Consider the following 27,667-nt stretch of genomic DNA (forward strand, 5'->3'; position numbering starts at 1 on the left):
CAGGAGAGGGAGAGAGAATGTCAAGCAGACTCTACACTGAATGTGGACCTGATGGAGGGCTTGATCTCACAACCCTAAGATCATGCATGACCTGAGCTGAAACCAAGAGTTGGACACTTAACACTTAACCAATTGCACTACCCAGGCATCCCAGGTAGGTTTTTTTTTTTTTAAACAATTTTATTTATTTATTCATGAGAGATACGGAGAAAGAGAGAGGCAGAGACACAGGCAGAGGAGAAGCAGACTCCATGCAGGGAGCCCGACATGGGACTCAATCCCAGGTCTCCAGGATCACGCCCTGGGCCGAAGGTGGTGCTAAAGAAGGTGGTGCTAAACTGCTGGGCCACTGGGGGTTGCCCCCAGGTAGGGATTTTTAATAAAGCTTCCTAGAGAAGTTTATGGAAGGGCTTTGGAGTTGCTAATACATTTAAATTGGAGGCAAAACTCTGGGAAGAGTGATTCTATAAGCTTTTATCAGATTCTCAGAGATTTGTGACTCAAAAAGATGAAGAATGACTGATATAAATAAAAGTTGCAGATAGCAATTGTTTTCATCTCAATTCAGAATAGTATTTTGAATGCTAACTATTCTCATGGCACACAATTTAAAACTTCATATTCATTATTTATAAAAAGGTAAAAAGTTATTACATTATTTTTACATTAACCTCTAAGTAGAGAAAAAAATTACGAGAAAAGACATCTGAAACAAATGGATATTCGGGTAAAAATTCTTCTAATGTAGCTGTCTCTTGCAAACATTCAACTAAGAGAAAAAGAAAAATTTCAGAATTACCGTGGGAGGAATTCTTCACGTTCAATTTTGTCTAGGGATTTGACAATATCTCCTGCTTCAATGTATAACTTTAAAGTAGAAGATAAAAACACAATTTACTATGTATAAACATTAAATTGCTAAAAAAAATTTTCTCTTCTGTATTTAAAAATCATTAAGAAAAAAATGATAAAAATGCCAACCTTGAGTAAAACAATATATTAAAAAATATTGTTTTTTATACAATATACATTCCTATATTACTTTATTAAAACCTGAAGGAACTGTTAAAAAGTCTAGTTTGATTCATGTCACCCATTTTTCAATTTTAGCACACATAAGGAAATTTCACCTCCAAATCTATTTATAATTCCATAAAAACTCTGGAAGCCTCATTCAATTTCAGTTACATTTGAATAAGTAATCTGATTATTTTTAGATAAGAAAGTACCAAATTTTATTTTCCATCTTCGGTATATTATGTCATTTATTACATATACCATAGAGGAAATGATCGAGGAAGCCACAATTATAGCATTAAAAAAAATACCAAAGAAATTAAAGTTAATTAAAAAAAAAAGAATTCACTCTCATTTTCATTTAGTAACTATGTGGCTAAATTTGGACATAACTAAATGGTTGTTTATTTAACTACAATAATATAGAATCTAATTGTTAATAACATACTTCCTCATATTGTTAACAGCTATATCTAAATCAGACATCTACAACTTAACTTGTACTCTTAAAATAAATCAAGTGATTCAGAGGCAAAATAGCATTATGTAGATACTTTTTAAAACACAAAATAGATAAATATTATATACAAAATGTGGGGATTCAAAAAAGAAAAGGCCTGAATAGTATCCTTTGATACCCTCTGCCAATTATTCTTTTTAGTAATAGAGAGGATTCTTTTTTATTCCTTCTTGAGATGTTTTTACCCCATAGAGTTCTCAAACTTACACTACTTCTATGCTTTTACCTTTAGAAGTTTAAACCTAGGAAGGGATTCAGAAGATTCCTGATGCCCAAAGATTCCATGGAACTGTTATCCCATGAATACTAAGCTAATAGTACTAGAAACTAAGTATAATAGTAGAAAATTCATTCCTTCACTCTAACAAATCAGGGAAATATACCCTAGAATGCAACTTTGGGTTATAGTCCAATAGCCTCAACCAATGATCTTGTCAGTTTTGATTAGAGAATTAAATTTTGGCGGCATATCACATCTAACTCACGCATCAAAAAATATTTAAGATTGCTTTTATATTAATAATTCAGAACAAAAAATAAAAACTTAATTCATAACAGATATTCATTGTATGGTTGGAAAATTTAATCATAAGTATAAAAAATATTAAAATACAAAACTAACCCATTGGCACAATGGAGAAAACTTTCCTGTTATGGCTTTCAATACTTCTTGGCTGGCAACACCTCCTACTGCTGCAGCAAGTGGAGGTAAAAAACCTTGAGCAGTCCAAGAGAGCCAATGCACAATGTCAGCATTTACTTCTGGCTGAAACACAAGTCATGAAAAGCAATAATCTTAACAATTTTTACACAGACACTCATAATTTCAACGGTTTAGTATGAGAATTACTAAATTACTATAACTTCTAAAAAAGTTACTCAATTTCCCTGCTAAACAGATTTTAAATGCTAAAGAAAGTTCCAATCTTACAGTAAATCTTACAATCTTACTGTATGTTAGTTACCCTAAGTATTTCTCTTTACCAGTAACTGCCCATATTTTTGCTTTCTGAATCTCTATGTTACACTAGGGCAAGATTTAAGATTAACGGGAATATCTAGCATTCACAATTTTTGTTAAAGACCAGATCTGTGATGTCAATCAACATCTATAAAAAACCAGAATTTTAAAAAATTGTTTTCATTTAATGAAAACTATGGGAAACCCTTAATCTTAAATAAATGAAAATAAAGATAAAATAATCTATAAAAATGATAAGGAGCTATCAGTCTGTGCTTGAAGTGGTAAATAAAAAGTAAAAGGGTCAAAAATAATGAGGCAATAGGTTGTTAGTAAAAAAAAATTGAGAATGGTTATTTTGCATACTCATTTAAGACCCAATCATTATGAAGTTCTCATTATCATACTTAAAAACTGACACGATGTTTCTTGAAATAAGATTTATTTAAGAGTATTTTTTTAATTTTTTTTTAATTTTTATTCATTTCATGATAGTCACAGAGAGAGAGAGAGAGAGAGAGAGAGAGAGAGAGAGAGAGAGGCAGAGACACAGGCAGAGGGAGAAGCAGGCTCCATACACCGGGAGCCCGACGTGGGACTCGACCCGGAGTCTCCAGATCGCGCCCTGGGCCAAAGGCAGGCGCCAAACCGCTGCGCCACCCAGGGATCCCTATTTAAGAGTATTTTTAAGGAAATACTGGAGAATTGGATTCTGGAACTATTGGTATAATTTCTTCTTTGTGAGGAAGATCTCTTCATGAGCTCTGGCTTCTCTTTCTATTCTTTCAACATTAGTAACCTTAATCTTAACCTTAAGATTCAAATAGGACTCAATGGATTTGAAATTGTATGTAAAATAAAACTTTTGCATTTAGGAGGAAAAGGAAGGGCTTTTATTACATTCTCAACGATATCTGTGATACAAAAAGAAGTTAGTATCTACTTACTATTCCACCCACTCTATTTCGGTGTTCTAGATTTCATTATTTTTCAACTATTTAGCACTAAACTCAAATTAGATTATGTTTTCATTTAAGCTGTGCCATTTGTGAATGCAGAGATACTGGTGGTAGTGATAATATTAAAAACAGTGATGAGAATGTGAATAGAAGCAGGTAATTTGAGCACCTACTGGGACTTGTATATTAAATTCACATGTAATTTGCAAAACAGTCCTAGGAAATATAATTTTTATCATACAAATTGGAAAACTATAACTTTGAAAAAGGAATTTAATTAAGATTTTATAGCTAATAGAATAGAATCTGAACTCAAAAAGTCTAACTTATCATTAGGTTACACTATCTCCCAAGATTCTATTATTTTTTAATTAACAAACAAAAAACCAAATTCGGGGAAATACTGGTGGCAGGGTTTTAGTATTACTAAGAAACAGAATATTATGAACTTCAAATTACCTATAAATAGAAAAGTACCAAACTCCAACAAAACTATTTTTGGATGTCATACTGTTGCAAGGCTGCACAGAGAGCAGGAAATGTGTAACCAAAGAAAAGAGAATGAAAGTTTTAACAGTGACAAATCATTCTGAGAAAACAGAAGGCCCTACACAAAGTGCAAAAAATACTGAACCACTTATGAAATCTAGCAGATCTCAGCACTGACTATGGTGAAAGAACTTATCTGGGAGAGAATGATGTAAATAAAAAGAGGGAGATATCCTTTGACATAGAAGGTTAAGATAAGTAAGAGAGTAAGTTAAGGATTTGACAGAAATCAGAGATTCACAAGACACTAATACCTATTCACCAAAAACAAAAACAAAACCCCATCCATTAAAGAATGGGAAAACCCCAAAAACCCAACCATTAAAGAAACCCCTTTCCAGTTACCTTAAGAGAATAGGGATTTTTAGAAGTAGCAATCTGAATAAGTATCCAAAACCCTTACCCTGCACCAAAAATATGCAGAAAAACCAATTTATATATCAAACTAATATAAGAAGGAAACAAAATTAGAATAAAAACATTTCAGCTACTGAAAATTTCTCCTCCAAACTAATCATAAGGCAGAGAAAATCTGACTGAGTGAATTATATATATATACATATCCTTAATGAATATTTGGGAGATGCGGGAAAATGAACATACAAAAAAAACCTCACCCAAATCAGAAATTTAATAACTAAGTACAAAAATAATCTATTCCATCAACAAACACCTCCCCTCAAAGGGATAAGAAATAGAATCTGAATCTATGTATCAAAATGGGCTCATAGTATATACTTGGGAAAACGGACTGAATGATCAATTCTGAGATATAAACAGGTAAAACTATTAACACTTTACAGATGAAAAAATATACAAAGTCACAAAGCAGAAAGACCAGACTACTTATAAGAATAAGAAAATTAAGCTGGCATCGTATTTCTCAACAATAAGATACAAAGTAAGATAACATTGAAGACAACAAGGCCTAGAATTTTATTTTTATTTTTTTCGTATTTTCAATTTTTTTAAAATAATAAATTTATTTTTTATTGGTGTTCAATTTGCCAACATACAGAATAACACCCAGTGCTCATCCCGTCAAATGCCCCCCTCAGTGCCCGTCACCCATTCACCCCCACCCCCTGCCCTCCTCCCCTTCCACCACCCCTAGTTCGTTTCCTAGAGTTAGGAGTCTTTATGTTTTGTCTCCCTTTCTGATATTTCCTACCCATTTCTTCTCCCTTCCCTTCTATTCCCTTTTATTATTATTTATATCCCCCAAATGAATGAGACCATATAATGTTTGTCCTTCTCCGATTGACTTATTTCACTCTGCATAATACCCTCCAGTTCCATCCATGTTGAAGCAAATGGTGGGTATTTGTCGTTTCTAATGGGTGAGGAATATCCCATTGTATACATAGACCACATCTTCTTTATCCATTCATCTTTCGATGGACACCGAGGCTCCTTCCACCGTTTGGCTATTGTGGACATTGCTGCTAGAAACATCGGGGTGCATGTGTCCCGGAGTTTCACTGCATCTGCATCTTTGGGGTAAATCCCCAGCAGTGCAATTGCTGGGTCGTAGGGCAGGTCTATTTTTAACTCTTTGAGGAACCTCCACACAGTTTTCCAGAGTGGCTGCACCAGTTCACATTCCCACCAACAGTGCAGGAGGGTTCCCCTTTCTCCACATCCTCTCCAACATTTGTGGTTTCCTGCCTTGTTTATTTCCCCCATTCTCACTGGTGCGAGGTGGTATCTCATTGTGGTTTTGATTTGTATTTCCCTGATCACAAGTGATGCGGAGCATTTTCTCATGTGCGTGTTGGCCATGTCTATGTCTTCCTCTGTGAGATTTCTGTTCATGTCTTTTGCCCATTTCATGATTGGATTGTTTGTTTCTTTGGTGTTGAGTTTAATAAGTTCTTTATAGATCTTGGAAGGGCCTAGAATTTTATATTCAGCCAAGTTGTCTTTCAAGTATGGAGGCTACCCAAAATATTTAAAATAGGTAAGAACTCAGAAAAAAAAAAAAGGAAATTCTGAGCTTTTCCTAAGAAATATACTAGAGGGGCACCTTGGTGGCTCAGCTGGTTATACGTCTGCCTTTAGCTCAGGTCATGATCCCTGAGTCCTGGGACTGAGCTCCAAGTAGGCTCCCTGCTCAGTGGAGAGCCTGCTTCTCCTTCTCCCTCTGCCCCTTCCCCTGCTTGTTCTATCTTGCTCTCTAATAAATAAATAAAATCTTAAAAAAAAAAAAAAAGAAATATACTAGAGACCAAAATTGATTTCAAGACTTAGCACTGAACTGTAGTAATCAAGATAGGATGGTACCAGCAAAAGGACAGAAATAACCAATGAAAGATATGAAAGATAACACTGAGTTCAGAAGTAGCCCTATGCATATGTGTTCAATAAATTATTGACAAAGAATACCCAGAATATTGAATAAGGAAATAATTATCTTTTCAACAAATGGGCTAAAACTGTTGGATATTTATTTATTTATTTATTTATTTTAAAGATTTTTAATTTATTTATTCAGAGAGAGAGAGAGAGAGACTGAGAGGCAGAGACACAGGCAGAGGGAGAAGAAGGCACCATGCAGGGAGCCCGACGCGGGACTCGATCCTGGGTCTCCAGGATCACACCCCGGGCTGCAGGCGGCGCCAAACTGCTGCGCCACCGGGGCTGCCCAAATTGTTGGATATTTATATCCAAAAAAATTAATCTTAATCTATGCCTAGTAAAGTATAAAAAAAATAAACTTCCAGAAGTACAAAACTATACCAAATTAATTCAAAATATAAGTTATGGTTACGTATACTTGACCTATAGTTTGTATGGTATGCAAAAATGAACTCACAAAACTATAAAAATTCTTGAAGAAAATACAAAAGGACAAAAGCTGTGATCTTAGATTTAAAAAAAGGTACAAACCACATACAAAAAATTTATACTTTTAAGTTTATCAAAATTAAAATCATCTCTTTAAAAATACACTGTGGGATCCCTGGGTGGCTCAGTGGTTTAGTGCCTGCCTTTGGCTCAGTGCATGATCCTGGAATCCCGCGATCGAGTTCTGCATCGGACTCCCTGCATGGAGCCTGCTTCTCCCTCTGCCTGTGTCTCTGCCTCTCTCTCTTTTTCTCTCTCTCTGTCTCTCATGAATAAATAAAATCTTAAAAAAAAATACACTATAATAAAATGAAAAGACAACCCAAAGACTGGAAGAGAATATGTGTAAAACATGTATCCCATACAGGATTGATAACTAGGATATAAAAAGAACTCTTACTCAACCTATCTAATTAAAAAGTAGACAGGGCAGCCCGGGTGGCTCGGCGGTTTAGCACCTGCCTTTGGCCCAGGGCCTGATCCTGGAGACGTGGGATCGAGTCCCACGTCGGGTTCCCTGCATGGAGCCTGCTTCTCCCTCTGCCTGTGTCTCTGCCTCTCTCTCTCTCTCTCTCTCTCTCTCTCTCTCTCTCTCTGTCTCTCATGAGTAAATAAATAAAATCTTAAAAAAAAAAAGTAGACAAAGATTTGAAAGGACAGCTTATCAAAGAAGACATAGTAGTGACAATAAGCACATGAAAAGATACCAAATTCATAATCATCAATGAAATGTAAATTAAAGCCAAAAGAAGATACTAACACACACACTTTAAAATGGCTAAAATCAAACAAACAGATAATATATACCGTTATGGAGAGAATACAGAGCAATTCAAACTCTCATACACTTCTGGTGGAAATGCTACAGCTATTCTGCAAAACAATTTGGCAGTTTCTTATAAAATTAAACATACATCTATCATTTAACTCTGTAATACACTACTAGGTGTTTACCCAAGAGAAATGAAAACATATGTCCATATCAAAATCTGTATGGATGTTTGTGGGAGTTTTATTCATAATTGTCCATATTAGAAACCCAAATGTCCACCAAATGTCCCCTGCTACAGGGGAAAAGAAATTGTGGTACATCTATACAATGGAATACTACTCGACAATAAATAGGAATGAGAATGCAACAACATGGATGAAACTCAAATCATTACATTTAGGAAAAGACTCCAGACTCAAAGGCTACATACTGCATGATTTACATGACATTCTAAGGAAAAGGCCAAACTATACTGGATGGATGGTTTGGCATTGGGGGGAGAGGGAGGTGATCATAAAGAGGTACGAGGGAATTTTTTGGCGTTACAAAAATGTTTTATATCTTGATGGTAGCAGTGGATACATGACTGTACACTTTGACTTAACTGTGTAGAGTTTAATCTCATACACAATTTTGTTTAATTCTGTATCTAAAAAGGGTGGAATTTAAGTTTTATTTCAATAAACCTGATGAATCCTTAATCCTATCCTTCCTTTTAATCACATACTTCATCAATCTATTTCTAGCTTTTCACACTTCTCTGTAACCACTAAATATGCATAAAAGGTCTTTAACTTGTGGTTAATGACTCACTGTTTTCAATACATTATTTCCTTCTTTGTTTAATCACATAAAATATGAGATAGTATACTTAACCACTAATGTTAATACTTTTCATTTCCTCATTTTTATAGTATAATAACAAAAAATTTTCAACTAATTGCACAAATACTTCTACTTTGTTATCTGCTAAAATGAAACTATTGGCCAGCAAGCATTGGCATCATAAGATGAAAAAACAATGTTCTAAGTGAAATGTCCAAACATAATATGCAAGATGAGACTAAGAGATATCAATATATAGTGGATAAAAGATTTATAGGAACACCTACAACTTTATATAGTGAGTTTCAGTGGGTTAACAAAGTAAATCAGAAGATAATATTAATATTAATGCTGTCTTAAAATACAGCAGCAGCAGCAACAAATAGTAATTAATATATGCCACATACTCTTTCTTCTAAAAACTAAAGCAGAACAAATTCAAGTAATTTGCCTACTATCAGAGTCAATAAGCAGCAAAACTGGGATGAGAATATTAATATAATATAGAATATATTAATATAATATATTAATATATTAATATATAGAATGTTTATATGTTACACCTTTTTTGATGGCTATAACTTTGAATATTCACCTTCTCTTCCAAGGTTTCACTTATAGATGTTGCTAGTTTCAAGAGTTCTTCTGAATCTTCTTGGCACCTAGGATTCAAAATAAAGTACCACAATTTCAATTTTCTCAAATGCTATAAATAGCAAGTCATATTCAAAACTAAAATTTAAGAAATATGTAAGGATAAAATAAAGTGGAATTTTGCCAGCCAGTTAGCATGAAGTGCTTCCCTGGCTTGAAGGTAACTAATTCATAAATACATTAATTAACAATCATGTTTACCTAAGGATAGGTAGTATATAAATAGGATTTAGTTTTAAATAGACAAGGCAAAATATTTTTGTAACAATACTTCTGTTTTGATAGGCTAGAAAGTAGAAAATACATAGTGGACTCATAATTCAGTAATTCTCAGATTTTTTTATTTTAAAAAGCTGTAGCTTCAGAAGACTTCAAAATGGGAAAATTCTTATTTAGCATAATTCCATTTTTATAAATTCATCTTTCCATTCCCACCAGAAAAAAGACCAGAGCTCATAATAATGTTTATACAGTTTAGTGTCTCTTATAATGTTGCAGCTATAAGATAGGGCTTTAGTTGCTTGTTAAATTTTTTAAGCTATCATTTTCAAAATATTGCTTTTATAATAAGGAAAAAAAGTCATTTCAAAAAATATTACCCAATATTTGGCTTGCGATTATAGTTCTCCTGAAACTGGTCCAAGGCAAGCATTGCTGTGTGAATCTGTAAAGATGCCTATTTAGAACATTAAAATTTGGTCAAGTTATTGAGAATATAATATGTGCCAGACAGGCACTGTGCTAACACTAAATATTATTTAACTCTTACAATAAATTAATTAGCTTAATACTATTATTTTCTCTATTTAACAGATGAGGAAGCTGAAGCTCAGAGAGAGGTTAAAGAACTTGACTTCAAGGCCATGAAGCTATATTTAAGCAACAGATTCACATGTCAACCCCAAGTGGTATATCCAGTTTTTAGTACATTATCCATATGAAAGTCAGAGTAATATCAACTAAACACCAACAAAAAACATTTGTACGAGATCAATATTACCTAATCCTTTTTCCTGATCAACATCTACAAATTTAGAAACTGTTAATATAATTCTTATCACACATATATTCACTGCTACAAAATTATATCCAGGGATTTAAAAGAATAGAATAAAGGTTTCCAAGGTTTTTAGGAAGAAACATGTATCATATAAAACTCTACATGGTTCAGAAAATCTTTAATAAGATCACTTTGCATAAATTATTGAAATCATTTTTTTAAATACTAAAGCTAACATATCATTATAAAAGTAAAACATTTTGCTATTATTTTAAAAAATTTTCCTTGATACAAATTCCTGTTTTTAATAGTTGGGAGTCAACTCTAGATATGTGAATACAACCTTTACTATAAAAAACCTGACAGAAAAGTATGTACATGGTTTCCCTACTTTTAACTTTACAATGTCTCTTACCAATTCCCAACCCCCACTCTGCTGCCTCTCTCAAACCTACAAAGAGTTTATTTACCTCAGGTTTGCTAAAATCCGCAATAAGGCACTTTGGATGTTTTATCTGCGTCTCCAATGGTTCCTTAATAGAAACATAAACTATTACTTCAGAGCAAGTGAGTGATTACTAACAAAATATACAGAGCACTAAAGCAGTGCATCTCTCCCAAAAGTCTGAACTATTTATGGTAGGGCTAATATGGTTTAACTGAAATGTGAAAGAGCTACCATTGCCCATCACCCCTTGTCTCAATTGCTATGCTTCATTGTTTAAATGTTAATTGTGGGCAGCCCTGGTGGCCCAGCGGTTCATCGCCGCCGCCTTCAGCCCAGGGCCTGATCCTGGAGTCCCAGGATCGAGTCCCACATCAAGCTCCCTGCATGGAGACTGCTTCTCCCTCTGCCTGTGTCTCTGTCTCTGTCTCTCTCTCTCTCTATGTGTCATGAATAAACAAAATAAAATCTTAAAAAAAAAAAAGTTAAATGCAGTTAGAGAACCTGCTGCACATAGTGTATTTAGGAAGAATTGGTGAAAACACCTATATATGAGGCAAAATCTGTTTTAGTCAAAAAGCTATCATATTGTTCTGCTATCAAATTATCAAGATGTGTTATGCCTGACAAGACCTGAATACTCAACTGTAATTTTCCGTGTGGAGCAAAGAACACACAAAGGCCAAAAAACCCAGCCAGCAAACCAACCATTCCCCCACAACACCCACTTAATCTGAAATTTACTTGGGGCATAAACCTGAAGCAAAATTAAAACTGGGGCAAGAAGAAATCATGTAGGAGCAGATTTGATGAACTGTATTAATCTGTTGTTTTGTTCTAACTTTGGCTTGGACAAAGCCCTGTAGAGGACTACGGTTAATAATTATTCTGGAAAAGAAAAGGCAATCAATTTAAACCTGGAGAACTCGCAAAAAAACGATAAGAGCTGTACTACACAGATTATACTGAGAAGTAGCCTATGTATTTAAGTGGCAAGAGACTCCTTAGTTCCTCGGTACAGAGTAGCTACTATATTCTTTTTATTTAGATAATTACATTTTCCTTTCAATGCCAGTTTATAGGTCTTATTTTACATTTCCAACATATATACACTTTCTAGAATTAAAATGTAAAAACCTGAACTGAAAAGTATGATAAATAAAAGAAATATTCCTTTTACTTTTACTTTTACAATGTAGTAACTGTTTCAATGCTTGGTAAATCTTTCAAATACATATTAGCTTTATCTTTTGTCTTAGGGAGTAAGAAGTATGATCAATTCTTTGTGATTCACCAAAGTATAGTTCCTCTAAGGTAACTTATATACCTCAATCATATGCACTGGTATTCTAGCCAAAAATTTTTTTTATATAAATTTATTTCCTTAAATTAATCCCATTTTCCTCAAAGTGGGTATAAATTACAAACCAAAAATCTGTTCAACTCCTAAATCAACTGGTTAACTGATTTTTCTATTACTTTTTTCTTTTCTGTCATTCTTCTGCAAATAAATATATTTAAATAAAAAAAAATACTTACAAAGCAAAATGTTTTAGGAGTCTTAACTTGGACAGCTATGCCTCCATGTAAATAAGGTTCCAGTTCTGTAGTATCACCAATGCTAAAAGAAAATGGTGATACCACTAAAAGAAAAATAAGAAAATTATTTACTGATATATTTAAATTTGAAGATTATCATGACAAAGATATTAATTTTTACTAATTTATAAAAATTTAAAAATATACTTATAATGGGATCTTCTAATTTTATAAATAAAGGGGACAGGCAGTGTGGAAAACTGGACAGACTATTTTTCCAGTGTGAACTTAATGACTTAAAAATAACCAAGAAAACTCAGAGGGGGGATAATAGTAATGAGAGGTGTTTTATAAAACTTATTATCAATAAGTAATATTGATACTAATTATATACAATTAATACTAAAATATAGTATGGTACTGGCTAATGAATAGATAGGCAGACAAATGGAACATTTCACATGTAGCCTTCCTCAAGACTCTGAACCATCACAATCCTGCATTACACAGACCCTAAAATAACAATAAACCTAAATGGTTACTTTAGTCAATTTTTATAAAAACAGATAAAAATTCTTTAATGTCAATGACCTAACCTGTATTTTGCATATCTATATATAGTCTGGGAAACAAAATCCAGTAATTTTGTTACCAAAGATGCTTCATTAACTCTAGATCCAAAATTGTTTTACTATAAAGAGTTCAAAATAGGGACTGATTCTCTTCTCTCCTAAGGATCCATTCTGCAGTCATTACAAGAAAAGACGGTAATCCACTTATTGGTCTATACAGTAATTATATAATTAGACTTTCAAATATCCTAAAAAAAACCTGAATTGTTCTTAGCTAACAGGTGTAAATATTCTAACTTTGAGTTACAAGATGTTTAGCAGTATCTTTAACTCTTCTAAACATGGCTGTAGGAAAATCACAAACTATGCAGATTAACTGCTAAAAATTCACTATCTTCAACTTCAAATGGGCACTAAATGAAGTCTGATAATCTATTTTAAAAAATGTTTACTCTCCTCAATCTCTGACCTTGGCACCTTTCCTCTCCTATGGGAAATGATCTCAGTCTATTAAAAAAAGCAAATTCCTTCAACTTTTTGCCAGCAAACCCACAAACTTGCCTGCAATAACATTCATTCATTCCTTTTATCCAAACCATAAGCAAAAACATGTCTCCACTTGAAAAGTTCATTGCCACCCTACTCATTGAGCCTAAACTGTCCTCATTATCTTCTAAAACTTTCTAGCTTCCTTGAATTCCCTAAGTGAATAAATAAGTGGCCCATGTTAGAATCTTTGCTTACCTACTAATAAAATTATGAAATTTCCTCTTAAATGCCTTAAGACTTTTTCTATCTCAACTCCCACTGCCAGTCCTGCCATACTGTATCTTTTAGTCTCCTGAATTGTTTGCCTTTTATTGTCTCTGCACAGAATATTCTTTACACCACCTTCCTAAGTCCATGCAATTTTAATCAAGATACTCTGTCCCTATTTCTGCTGGTCCAAGACCCGGTAGATTTCCTTGCTATATTTAGAGTTCACAGAATGCCTGTACTCTCTATATATACCATCACTGCTTAATGTTAACATCTCCTCACTTGGATTGAATGTTTTGAGGCCAAAAACTAGATCACGTTTGTCCGAGTTGATGTTGTATTTTCAACATTGAGTAGACTGTCTGAACTATTAAAGTTTTGAAAAATAAGTATAAGTGAATGAGTAAAACACATGAACTTACCAGTTATTTGTTGTGTAGATCCATTTAAGCCTGTCATTCCATTAACTTCTCGAAATGTTAAAAACTGCCCTGTCTCAAGCTTGTGAGGATGATTTTCAAGGCAGGTAACAATGCCAGGATTAGCCTAAAAACAAGTTCACGTATACCTTTTTTTGTACAAATTTCAAATCTTACACAAAAGGGACCATTTTATCTAACATTCTTGAAACAATCAAACTACTAAGATTTTTCTTTCCTTTCTTAGTAAAAGCAAGCCTTTTAAGATTACTGCAAACTAATGATCAACTTATTTTATTATGAATGTTTAAAATAGAATTTTTATGTTTAAGAGAGATTCTACATGGGAGTTCAAATATTTCACAAAGATTTTTGTGACATATATTTAATAACTTTGAATGTCTTTTATAAGTTTTAAAGTCACGTTATCAAAAATTCTGCAAAAAAGAGGAGTCTAACTTTGAAGATCAAAGAAATATAAGAAAGGAGAGAGACTTAAAGTCAGAAAACTGGTAATTTAAAGCTTGCAACACTATAAAGGAAAATATTGTGTAGCCCAGCTTACCAGGATAAGAAACTGGCTTATTTTACCAAATAGGATGGATGAGATAGGTCAAAGGCCCAGAAATTTCCTAACTGTATATAATCCAAAACACTGCTTGAATAAGGTAATATTTATTTAATCTACATAAAATCTAAAATTGTCATTCTCTGTTTCATAATTATAAAGATTCTAAAAATTTTGCTGTGGCTTAATAATTTGGCTAAGAAATAAATTATGATCATAAACATATAGATAAAATTAACCTAGTGTGGGTTTACCAATATTTCAAGAAGAATAAAATTTGTAAGGGTTTTATTAAAAAAGGAGGAATAGGGACGCCTGAGTGGCTCAGAGGTTGAGTGTCTGCCTTTGGCTCGGGGTATGATCCCGGAGTTCTGGGATGGAGTCCCACATCAGGCTTCCTGCATGGAGCCTGCTTCTCTCTCTGCCTATGTCTCTGCCTCTCTCTGTGTGTCTCTCATGAATAATAAAATCTTAAAAAAAAAAAAGAATAAATTGCAGATTAAGTTAAACAGGAACACTTACTGTATTTTGTAATTCTTTATGGATAACCTTAATACTTTGCACACTATTCAATAAAAGAAAAAACCAATGCAATACAAGAATCCATACTATATCCTAGAGCCTATTCTAACCGTATGGTATTCTCAGGGACAAACTAAACACAAGTACAAAGGTTAAAGGCTGAATAATAAGTCATTCCATAAGCAGAGATACACAGAATGATTTTTTAAATGCATTTTTCTTAAAAAGGGGTGAAAAGGCAACATTACACTGGCTGGATTAAAATCAACCATAAAGACAGAGGCACAAATACTATTAGGTCAAGGTATATTATCATTCCCTTTTATTTAGCATCTTTTGAGCTTCAATGTAAACTGATTAGAAAGAATGCAAATAAATGTAATGATTTAGACTAAAAAACAAGTGGCAAAAATTGATCACGATGATTTTTTCAATTCTTTTACGGAATAAATACCTTAAGCTTATATGAAGAAAACGTGGTTAGAAAGTTCATACTTTCTGATCTGAAGGGTAATTTTTATACCTCTTTTCCTCCTCCAAATATTCTAGAAATATAACAAATTTTAGAAAAGCTTTTGCCTCTAACTTAATCATGCATCTTCCTATTAGTCCATTGTTGGGCCAGGTGGCTTATAACATACTTAGTACTTCCGTGATCTAACACAATAAATACAGTTCAGTAAACACTGAATCACACTTCATGTCCAATAGGAGCACAACATAAACAAATTAAAGTTAAAAATTTATGACATAAGTAAATGTTGATGTATTGATTATTAAATAATGTTAGAAGGAATCCAGATACTCTGTTAATATCCTAACTTAAATCTTAAATTTGGTTTTAATATAATGCAATCAAGAAATTAACATATTCTTTTATAAATTACCTTAAAATACCATAAAACAAATGAAAAATATTGCATGTTACAGTATTTTGCTAATATCACCTTTTAAAAAATTGTATTCACATCAATCTAAAAAAAATCAACCATATACATATATAATAATAAATATATACAACCATACTTGTGTTATATTTGAAATGAAAATTTCTTTTGGCTCTTCTCCTGTTGTATCCGAAACTTCAAATTCATCACCAAAATCACAAAACAATCGTGACCAAACTCCATGTATATCTGTGCTGATGAACTATGAAATGATAAAAACAAGTTTATCTATTCACATAAAGAAAAAACCCGCATGTCTACTATTTTAAACCTTTTCACGACAACTTTATTTATAGTTAAGATTATCCTTTCGGATATAAAGTGATCACAAATAGAATACATTATTTGTCTGTAAATTGGTTCAGGAATCAGGATACTGGTATTTGGGACTGGATGTCTAGTGTTATACAATTAGAAGATGCAGCACATCATCATTACACATTCTCTGATTTTTAAGTAACAAAAATTCTTTCCTTGCCTTAAAAAATCAAGCAAAGTATTTAAGAAAAAAGTATTTAAGAAAAAAAGTATTTAAGAAACATCTTGGTTCAATGGTCTTAGCAGCGAATTTTTACTTTTCATTTGAGGAAATAAAAAAAAGAGTGTCCATTTGTTAAAAGTAAAGTTAATGGAAAAATAGAACAGAGCTAAAAGCTGAAAATCGAGGCAACAAACTGAGGCTGAGGAGCTGTCAGTATACATCAAAGTCAAGAGAGGTAAAAATTAGACTCTTGAACACAATCATTAATCATTGCTCTATTAAAAGTGACTTTTATAACACATACACTCTCTCCACTGTAAGAATCTGCAAAGAAACTTGTGCTCAAAGTTATTTTGAGAGTTAACAATAAAAGGAAAAATTCTTATTCCATAACACATATGATCCTGTATAAAGTGATTTTTTAACAAAAACTAAAGTTTATTCATATTTGGATATAAAAACATAGCCCATTAAAGTAATTTATGCCACCTTAATTACATAAGGTAGTGAAAGAGTTAACAGAAGATTACCTCTTACTGGATCATGCACCGCCTTTACTCTCAAAATAGGTACACACAGCATTTTTTATGAGACAAAACTGAGCAGAAATTTAGAAACTTTAAGTTTAAAAGCTGCAAACTTGATGACAATTTCTTTTGAAAACAACTTTCAAGTAGGACTAAGTATTATCAATTATATAAACAAAGACTAGTTCATAACTCAGTGTAATTATTTTGTAAAACTTCTGTGCCCTATCCTAAGTTTATCCTATATCTTATTCATTTGTTTAAATTGTGAACCACAGCAGAAATGTTCTACAGAATGTAAATGTTACGTAAACACTACAATCCAAAAACTTTTAGCACATCTATTTAATAGAGTAATGACTGTTGGCTTAGTGCCTATCTCAAAGGAACAAATAGTTTTTTTCTAAAGGAATAAGTAACCCCATAAAGGAGGTGGAGCTGGTAATATGTATGTAGCTGAACAGGAAACATGATTTTTTTCCGATTTAAACCTATTTCTGGTCTTCCAAATGTCAGTCACCAAGACTCAATTACTCCAGAAAAATCTATAAGTCATTTTTGATCATTCTTTCCTTCACAACTTGTATTCATTCATCGATTCTCATATCTAAAATTCAATGATTTCTTACAATCTATTTCTACCTCTCTTTGAATAAGGCACCAGCGCCTCTCATCTGGACTACTGCATTATCCTCCAACTGGTCTAGTTGTCTCTACTCTAACTCAACAGCTCTCTCTTTGGTTTCGTGATTCCTTCATGTTCTTAAGAATTACTGAGGACTGAAAGAGCTTTTATTTATCTGGGTTATAACTACTATATTAGAAATTAAAACTGAGAAACATTTAAAATATAAGAATATACACATATTCCATTAGCTGTCAAAACAATAATATCACTACACATCATCTAGACTGAAAATTCCACTGTGCCCCATAAGAGAATCAGAGAGAAAAAACAAGTAACATTTTAATATTATTATGAAAATAGTTTCATTTTGGAGACCCCATGAAAAGATCTCAAGAATTTTCAGTATCTATGGGCCATACTTTGAAAACTTTTGCTCTAGACTATTTTCTATACAGCACATTACGAGTGATTTTTTAAAAATATAAATCAGGTCAAAACTCATGGGCTTAAAACTCAGCTATCCTTGGGGCAGCCTGGGTGGCTCAGCAGTTGAGTGCCGCCTTCAGCCCAGGGCGTGATCCTGGAGACCTGGGATCAAGTCCCACGTCAGGCACCCTGCATGGAGCCTGGTTCTCCCTCTGCCTGTGTCTCTGCCTCTCTCCATCTGTGTCTCTCATGAATAAATAAATAAAATATTAAAAAAAAAAAAAAAACAAAACTCAGCTATCCTCAAAGTTATCTAAAAAACAAAACTCAGCTATCCTCAAAGTTATCTAAATTACTCCTCAAAGTAGTCCGCTAACTACTTCTCTGAACCTAATTGTCTGGTAACTTGTACTCCTACTTCTCTCTCTTCTTTACCCAAACTCCATTCTGGTCTTGCTTGCTTCTCATTGTTCCCTAAACACATTAAGCAAATTTTTACACTTGCAAGTCTTTATACTTGCTATTCTTCATGTTTTGAATGTTCTTTCCGACATTTTCCATAGCTGGCTCCTTATCATTATTCAGGGTTCTACTCAGATGTCTGAACTCCTCAGACAGGAGTTCCCTGACCTTCAATTTCAGAGAACCAGCACTGGTCCCCATCCCAACATCATGCAGACATTATACTCTTTACCTAGGTTTTTATTCATAGGACCTGAAACTATCTATTTATCTGCTTTTTTATTATGTATTTTCCTTACTGGATGCCAATTTTCTAGAGTAGGAAAATTTGTATGTCCTATTCACTAATGTATTCCTAAGGCCTACAACTCTATCTGTAGCACATGCTCAATGAATATCTGTTACAAGAACCAATGAACCTCTTGAAAACCACTATGATGCCATATTTAAACTTAGATGATGAATTCAATATTTACTATCCCTTCCATTCGTAACCTTAATTCTTCCTTTTAGCAATTTTCTATAAGTCAAATTTAGATCCTGGTTTTAAAAATAGGAAATGAATGTGATGCCAAAATTAAAGAGGAAAATACTACTGTGATTGTCCTTATGTAAAAAGACTTCTTAAATAACCCACTGAAAAGCTACAAATTCTAACAAAGTGTTCTTTCTTTGCTTAACTACAAGTCATTATTAAATGACACTATTACCTTAATTGGAGGACACTGAGAATGGCAAAAGTTATTGATCTTCTTCTGCAATGGAAGTTTGATCTCAGTCAATACTACACACTATTAAGAAGAATATAAGAAGATAAACAATTAGTTTGGTAAAATATACTTCTAAATCAGAATCATTTAAGTTTGCATTATGCTAAAAACATTGTTTTCTTTATGAAAGAACAGTATCCGATTGTATTCTATTCTAAGATTAAAACCTTCAGAGTTATGGAATAGCAAAAGGAAAAATAACATATTACATTAGTTGCTTTTTAGTTTTGTTATTTCCTTTACCATGCAGGAGCTTTTTATTTTGTTGTAGTTCCAATAGTTTATGTTTGTTTTTATATTCTTTGCCTCAGAAGATATATTTAGAAAAATGTTCCTATGGCTAATGTCAGAGACATTACTGCCTGTGCTCTCTTCTAGAACTTACTGGTTTCAAGTCTCATTACTGGGTCTTTTATCCCTTTTCAATTTATTTTTGTTTGGTGTAAGAAAATAGTCTAGTTTCATTCTTTTGCATGTCGCTGTCCAGGCTTCCCAACACCACTGGTGAACAGACTTTTTCCCCACTGTATATTCTCTTCTCCTTTGTTAAAGATTAACTAACCATATAATTGTGAGTTCATTTCTGGGTTTTCTATCCTGTTCCATTGATCTATGTTTTTATTTTTGTGCCAGTATCATACAGTTTTGATTACTTATTACATTAGTGGACTTAGCTTACTTTTACTTCATATATTCAACAGATTCATAATATAATGACTTTTGCTTTATGACAGTATCATTAGTGAAACCACCAAGTTCTGTTATTTAAAATAGCAAATTATAAGTTTTACTGCTTGATTTCTTATCATCACCCTGTGAGGTAATTAGAGTTTTTATAATCAAATTTTATCTTAAGTAATGTAGACTCAAATAGGTCAAGAATTTTTCCAAGGTTATTCATCTATCAAGTGACAGAACTAGATTCTCAGTCCAGATTTTTTTTTGATTTTTATTTCTTAAAATTCAATTAACATATAATGTATTATTAGTCTCAGAGATAGAGATCATTGATTCATCAGTCTTATTAATACCTAGTACTCAGGGATCCCTGGGTGGCGCAGTGGTTTGGTGCCTGCCTTTGGCCCAGGGCACGATCCTGGAGACCCGGGATCGAATCCCATGTTGGGCTCCCAGTGCATGGAGCCTGCTTCTCCCTCTGCCTGTGTCTCTGCCTCTCTCTCTCTCTCTGTGACTATCATAAATAAATAAAAAAAAAAATTTAAAAAAAAAATAAAAAAAAATACCTAGTACTCATTATATCATGTGCCCTCCTTAATGTCCATCACCCATGTACCCCTCCCGCACTCCCCTCCCCTCCAGCAACCCTCACTTCATTTCCTATGATTAAGAGTCTTTTATGGTGTGTCGCCCTCTCTGATTTCATCTTGTTTTATTTTTTTGTCTCTTTCCCTATGATCTTTGTTTTGTTTTTTAAATTTTACATGAGTGAGATCATATGATAATTCTTTCTCTGATTGACTTATTTCACTTAGCATAATACCCTATAGTTCCATCCATGTTGCTGCAAAAGGTTTTTTTTCCTTTATTTATTTATGATAGTCACAGAGAGAGAGAGAGAGAGGCAGAGACACAGGCAGAGGGAGAAGCAGGCTCCATGCACCGGGAGCCCAACGTGGGATTCGATCCCGGGTCTGCAGGATCGCGCCCTGGGCCAAAGGCAGGCGCCAAACCACTGCGCCACCCAGGGATCCCACAAAAGATTTTTTTGATGGCTGAGTAGTATTCCATTGTGTGTATACACACACACACACACACACACACACACATACCTATATATATGTACATATATACATACATGCACACCACATCTTCTTTATCCACTTGTTTGTCAATAGACTTTTTCTTGAGGCTAACTAGTTTCCATGAATTGGATAACTCACTTTCATTACACATATCCAGGTGTGGATTTATTCCTATTTATCTAGCTCAGAATATAGTGTGCTTCCTGCAGAGAGGTATTTCTCCTCCATGGGTCTCTTACTTTTTATACATGTATCAACTGGATATGCAATGAATCAAGGCTCTTGGCCATTCTTGGGGCATCTCTCAGGATTATATCTGATTTGTGCAAGCCTGAGGAATAAAGTAATAATTCCCCCTGGAACAAAAAGCATGCTTGTTTATTGCTTGCTATAAAACAGCAGGTTATATCATGAATTCATCTTCAAAGGGGCTTTATACACTGGAATATACTATGGCTTAGTTGAAGGTAGATTATTAAATTTGTTTAGTTTTATTTCTTTCTGGCATTCCAGGGTATTACTAGCTTAATACTAGTGCTTATTTCTCAGCTTGGAAAATTTTAGATTACAAAGAATTATAAAGTTACATTCAAACTCAGGTGAGTACAGGCATATGGTTGTGAATTCCCAGAGAAGATCATTATATTGTCATCCAGAGCTCAAGAGAAAACAGGCAATCTTCTTGTTCTGATGGGCAAAGATTGTTCTCATCCACACTTTCACTGAGCATACAGCCCTCTCAGGTTCTAACTTTACAAAGAGGGGTAGGTCTCAAAACCATTTCTCTAAACCTATTTTGTATCTTCTGTTTCTATGTTACCACTAATTCTCAATAAATGTGGTTATTGAAACCAGCAACCCCTGACTGAAAGTGACCATAGCCAATAAGCAGTTCACTGGTTTCTTTTAGCTACCCATTCATTTTTGGTCTCTGAGCACTTCCCTTACATTATTTTGAGCTAAGATACTTACTTATTTAACTTACTTAATTCATTTATTTATAAAGGCTACTTTTATTCAACATAGTACTGGAAGTCTTAGCTGTGGCAATCAGACAAGAAAAAGAAATAAAAGGTGGCCAAACTGGTAAGAAAGAAGTAAAGCTGTCACTATTTGCAGATGGCATGATACTATGCACAGAAAACCCTAAAGACTCCACCAAAAAACTATTAGAACTGATAAATGAATTTACTAAAATCAGTTTACAAAATTAATATACAGAAATCTTTTTATATACCAATATAAAGTAGCAGAAAGAGAAATTAAGAAAACAATCCCATTTACAACTCTACTAAAAAACCAAAATACCTAAAAATAAAATTAACCAAAGAAGTAAAAGACCTTTACTCTGAAAACTATGAAACAATGAAGAAAGAAATTAAAGACACAATACAATGAATGGAAAGATATTCCATGCTCATGGATTGGAAGAATTAATAACGTTAAGAAGTCCATACTATCCAAAGCAACCTATAAATATAATACAATCTCTATCAAAATACCAACAGTATTTTTCAGAGAACTACAACAAATTATACAAAAAAATACTAAAAAACACTATGGAACCACAAAAGACCCTTAACAGCCAAAGCAATCTTGAGAAAGAGAAACAAAGCTGTCACAATTCCAGATTTCAAGATAGACTACAAAGCTGTAGTAATCAAAACACTATGGTACTGGCACAAAAAGAGACATACAGATCAAGAGAATAGAATACAGAGCCGAGAGATGAACCCAGCTTAAATGTTCAATTAATTGGGATCCCTGGGTGGCGGAGCAGTTTAGCGCCTGCCTTTGGCCCAGGGCGCGATCCTGGAGACCCGGGATCGAATCCCACGTCGGGCTCCCGGTGCATGGAGCCTGCTTCTCCCTCTGCCTATGTCTCTGTTTCTCTCTCTCTCTCTCTCTCTCTCTCTCTCTGTGACTATCATAAATAAATAAAAATTAAAAAAAATAAATGTTCAATTAATCTATAACAAAGGATACAAGGATATACAGTAGGGAAAAGGCAGTTTTCCACAAATGGTGCTGGGAAAACTGGGACAGCTACATGCAAAAGAATCAGAATGGACCACTTTCTTACACCAAACACAAAAATGAACTCAAAATGGATAAGGATCTAAATGTAAGACCTGAAACCACAAAACTCCTAAAAGAAAACCAAAGTAGAGGTGTCTAGGTAGCTCAGTCAGCTAAGCATCTGCCTTTGGCTCAGGTTATGATCTCAAGGTCCTGGGATGGAGTTCTGCATCAAGCTCCCTGCTCAGAAGGGAGTCTGTTTCTCCTTCTTCCTCTGTGCATGCTTTTTCTCCCTCTCTTCCTCTCTCTTTCAAATCAATAAATAAAATCTTAGGAAAAAAAAAAAAGGAAATAGAAGTGGTAATCTTTTTGACACCAACCACAGCATTTTTCTAGATATGTCACCTTGGGCAAGGGAAATAAAAGCATAAATAAACCATTGGGACTGTAACAAAATAAAAAGCTTTTGCACAGTGAAGGAAACCATCAACAAAATGAAAAGACAGCCTACTAAAAAGGAGAGATATTTGCAAATGACCTATCTGATAAGGGGTTAATATGCAAAGTATATAAAGAACTTATACAACATCAAAATCCCAAACAATATGATTAAAAAAATTGAACAGAGGACCTGAATAGACATTTTCCAAAGACATACAGATGGCTAACAGACACATGAAAAGATGCTTAACATTTCTCATCATCAGGGAAATGCAAAAAACAACCCGCAATGAAGTATCACCTCACATATATCACAATGGCTAGAATCAAAAAGGTAAGAAATGTCAAGCATTGGTGAGAATGTGGAACAAAAGAAATCGTCTTGTGTTGTTGGAGGGAATGCAAACTGGAAGATGCATACTGAGGAAAACATATAGTGGAATATTACTCAGGTATAAAAAAGAATAAGATCTTGCCACTTATAACAACATGGATGGACCTACACAGTATTATGCTAAATGAAATAAATCAAAGACAAATACTATATTATCTCCCTTGCTTGTGAAATCTAAAAAAATGAAAGAAATGAATAAGGAAACAAACAAAAAATCAGACTTTTAAATAGAAAGAACAAAATGGTAGTTGCTAGAGTGGAGATGGATTGGTGAAATAGGTAAAGAGAATTATGAGGTACAAACTTCCAGTTATAAAATAAGTCACAAAGATGAAAAGTATGGCACTGGGAATATAGTTAATATTGTAAAACCATTGTTTGGTGACAGATGGTGACTACATATATCATGGCATACAATGAGTAATGCACAGAATTATTGAATTATTATGCTGTATACCTGAAACTAATAGAACACTACATTAATTATATTTTAATAAAAAACTGAAAAACTAAAAGGAACTCTATTGAACAATTCTATTTAGAAAGTCTATTACACATCTTTGTAGAAGATTGATTTCAAGTTATATAGTCCAGAGTGGAAGTCTACACTGGCTTTTAAATTGGTGTTATATTATTATAATTATAATATTAAATACACCTTTCGGTCATTATCCAAGGTTCCTGGCGTATAGATCCTAAACTCTTATAATTTCCCACATAAGAGCTACAGAGGCATCTTTTGTTATAGTATTTAGTTTTGTTCCAAGTCCTGAAATAGCTCCAGAGCGATAAAGGTGAAATAACATCTTTTGTTATTCATAACAAGCCCCTTTCAGCTACACCTGAGTTTAGATTAATGAAATGACTTTTAGAAGCCCACTAAAGATAGGGGCTGATTGTCAGGGGAACCAAATTTGTGATCTGAAGGTCAGAACTTCCAGCCCTGTATCTCAGACCTCCAGGGAGGAGACAGGGGCTAGAAATTTTCTTAATCACTAAAAATCAATTATTTAATCACTTGTGCTTCCATAATGAAGCCTTCATAAAAATCCCTGAACTAAGGGCTTAGGGAGCTTCCAGATTCATGGAGGTGCCAGGAAGGTGGCATTCTTGGAGAAGGAATGGAAGCTGTGTGCCCCTTTCCGCAGACATTGCTTTATGTATCTCTTCATCTGACTGTTCCTGAGTTATAGCTTTTATAATAAGCCAATCTAGTAAGTAAACTGTTTTCCTGCATTCTGTGAGCTGCTCTGGCAAATTAATTGACCCTAGGAGGGATACGTGGGAACCTCCAATTTATAGCCAGTCCTTGGAAGCAAAGGGTAATAACAACCTGGACTTGTGATTGATGTCAGAAAGGGAGCAAAGAGGCTTTTGTGGGAATGAACCCTTAAGGATATGAAGCTATCTTCTCCAGGTAGAGTGTCAAAACTGAACTGAACTGTAGGACACTGAACTAGGTGTCCATGGAGTCGGAGAACTGCCTGGTTGGGAGGAAAAACTCACACACATATGGCAATACAGTGTCAAAACTTCGAAAAAATATATATATATTGAGTAGCAGTGAAACAAGGGAGTGCTTCTCCCTAAATGGGCAACATCATAATTTAATCACAGAGAAAATCAGGGTCAACCTAATCACTTTTTAACACTTAAGGTGTTGAGAATTGTTATTATTTAAGGTTAACTTTAGTTAACCTTAACTAAAGTAGACTGAATATTGTCTGCATTTTTTTATTCCTCTGCAATTGATTATACATGATCCTTTGTCCATGGCTTTAAGAAGAGCAGAGTATATACTTCCCTGCTTCTCCACTTTGGGCTTGACCATGTGACTTACTTTGGCCAGTGAAGTATTAACAGAAGTAAAATGAATGGAACCTTACAATGTGCTTTAGATAGCTGGACTTGCCTTTTTGCATTTCTTTTATTGCCACAATACCATGTTCTATGTAGCCTCCTGGTCCCAAGAGAGACAGGTGAGCAAAACAGACTTTGCAATTTGAGTTCAGCCTAGAACAGCTAAACTCCAACTGACATACAGATATAGGAGAAAGAAATACATGCTAGAAACCAGAGTTTTGCACTGTTCTGAAAGAAGCTGACTTTGTCAGTTCTCAAGTCCTTTCCCTAAAATGAAGCATTGGAAAGGTATTATTTTAAAAGGAAGTCTTTTAACCTAGAAGTTTTTGTTCTGTTAAACACACTAGATTTAATTAATTATACTACAATAATACCTAACAATCTGCCTTATAATTTGTCAACAATATCTAATATAAAATAGAGTACCAACCTGGTATTTATCTAAGAAGGAGAGATCTGTGGTTTCATTTAAAAGAACAGAGGATGATGTGACATGAACATATGGATTTAGTTCTGCAATATGTTGAAGTACAGCTTCAGCCCTAAAAAGCAAAAAAAAGGACTTTTATTATTCTTCCATTCAATACTCCCAATCCCTCATACTTGGACACTTTGACGATATCAGAGAAACATGAATGTTAGAAAATTTCAATGGAAACTTAATATAGAGATAGAAAGAAGACTTACTTATCTATATAGATAACTATACAATGTTGAGATGTAGCATACTGTCATGTTCCATCATAAGCCATGTAATCTCAAAGCATACCCCTATGGTTCCAAACTCAGTAAGTCTTTTAATAATTCAACAATAAAAAAGACTTTTAATAATCTTACATTCATTTCTAGGTAGCAATATAAACATATTAAAAATTTCACAAATATAAATAACTAAATCAGTATATGTTAACACTTAATTGTCTATGGTGATGTGAATTTATGGTGATGAGTCAAACAACTATGAGTGAACTGGAGTTCTAGACACAGAAAATATTCTAAGTAATTGCAAGAGTAAAAAAAAAAAATTCTACAATAATACATCAAAATATCTTATCTGCACCTGTTTCTCCTATTAACAACATCATCTTCACAGAGAAAGAAGTTGGTTCCTAGATCCCATGTTTGGCATTTTTCTGTATCATGAATGGTAAGTGCCTTTGAAAAAGAGAAAAATCTCTGTTATATTCAGGAATAAGACAGCTATCTTTAATATTTATGCTGAATTAGAATTATCCAGTGTAATTAGATACTAGAAAGTAATTAAAAGCTTAAGAATTGGGAAGGATATAAAGTTGAATTCATTCACATAGGGTGTGACCATATTCATCTGTAAACCCAGGAAAATTAACGGAAAAACTACTTTAAACCATAAGAGAATTTTAATTTAGGAAAGTAGTATGTTATACTAATCAAAATACAAAAATCAAAAGAATTCACGTGAACAATTATTTTCAAATGTTCCATGCTCAAAGTAAGAAAGATAATCAAATAACTGGAAAGAACATTTTTGACATGTAACAGAGAAAGGAGCAAGGTATATGAAAAACATGCAGTATACTGAAAAAGAAATGCATTATTTCTTTTCAACCTGCTTGAATACTTTAAAGGGCTTGAATACCTTAAAGTATTCAAGCAATGTCAATCCTGTTCAAGAATGAAATACCTTTCCTCATTCATCAGAATGGCTTAAATCCAAAAGTTTGGCAATACACTCTACTGGTGAGTGAGGTGAATCAGGTATTCTTATATTATTGATAGGCATGTAAACTGGCATGACCTTAGTGGAAAAGAATTTGGTATCTCTAGCAAAACGTGTACTTTTATCCTTTGACACAGCAATCCCACTTATAAGAATTTATCACAAAGACACAGTGGGAAAGATACAAAAAGACTTATGTACAGGAGTATTAACTTAGCGCTATTTGTAACAGAAAAAGATGGAAGGTAACAAAAAATATCTACCAATAAAGAACTGGATCTAATAATATGTAATATATCCATACAATGTATACCCACAT

General features: G+C 33.7%; 1 protein-coding gene across 1 annotated transcript in view; it reads right to left on the minus strand.

The window, feature by feature from the left end:
• The window catches only part of UBA6 (ubiquitin like modifier activating enzyme 6), a 91,905-nt gene that overhangs the window by 35,960 nt on the left and 28,278 nt on the right, over nt 1-27,667 (minus strand). The window contains exons 5-15 of the mRNA XM_055342445.1: nt 26,710-26,804; nt 26,080-26,191; nt 19,110-19,190; nt 15,955-16,077; nt 13,842-13,965; nt 12,089-12,192; nt 10,575-10,637; nt 9,704-9,780; nt 9,046-9,112; nt 2,160-2,303; nt 800-867 (exon numbers count right to left, since the gene is read on the minus strand). Of these exons, the coding sequence (XP_055198420.1) occupies nt 800-867; nt 2,160-2,303; nt 9,046-9,112; nt 9,704-9,780; nt 10,575-10,637; nt 12,089-12,192; nt 13,842-13,965; nt 15,955-16,077; nt 19,110-19,190; nt 26,080-26,191; nt 26,710-26,804 (1,058 nt within the window). The remainder of the gene's footprint in view (nt 1-799; nt 868-2,159; nt 2,304-9,045; nt 9,113-9,703; nt 9,781-10,574; nt 10,638-12,088; nt 12,193-13,841; nt 13,966-15,954; nt 16,078-19,109; nt 19,191-26,079; nt 26,192-26,709; nt 26,805-27,667) is intronic.

The sequence above is a fragment of the Nyctereutes procyonoides genome, unplaced genomic scaffold (assembly GCF_905146905.1).
Source record: "Nyctereutes procyonoides isolate TBG_1078 unplaced genomic scaffold, NYPRO_anot_genome, whole genome shotgun sequence".
Taxonomy (NCBI): Eukaryota; Metazoa; Chordata; class Mammalia; order Carnivora; family Canidae; genus Nyctereutes; species Nyctereutes procyonoides.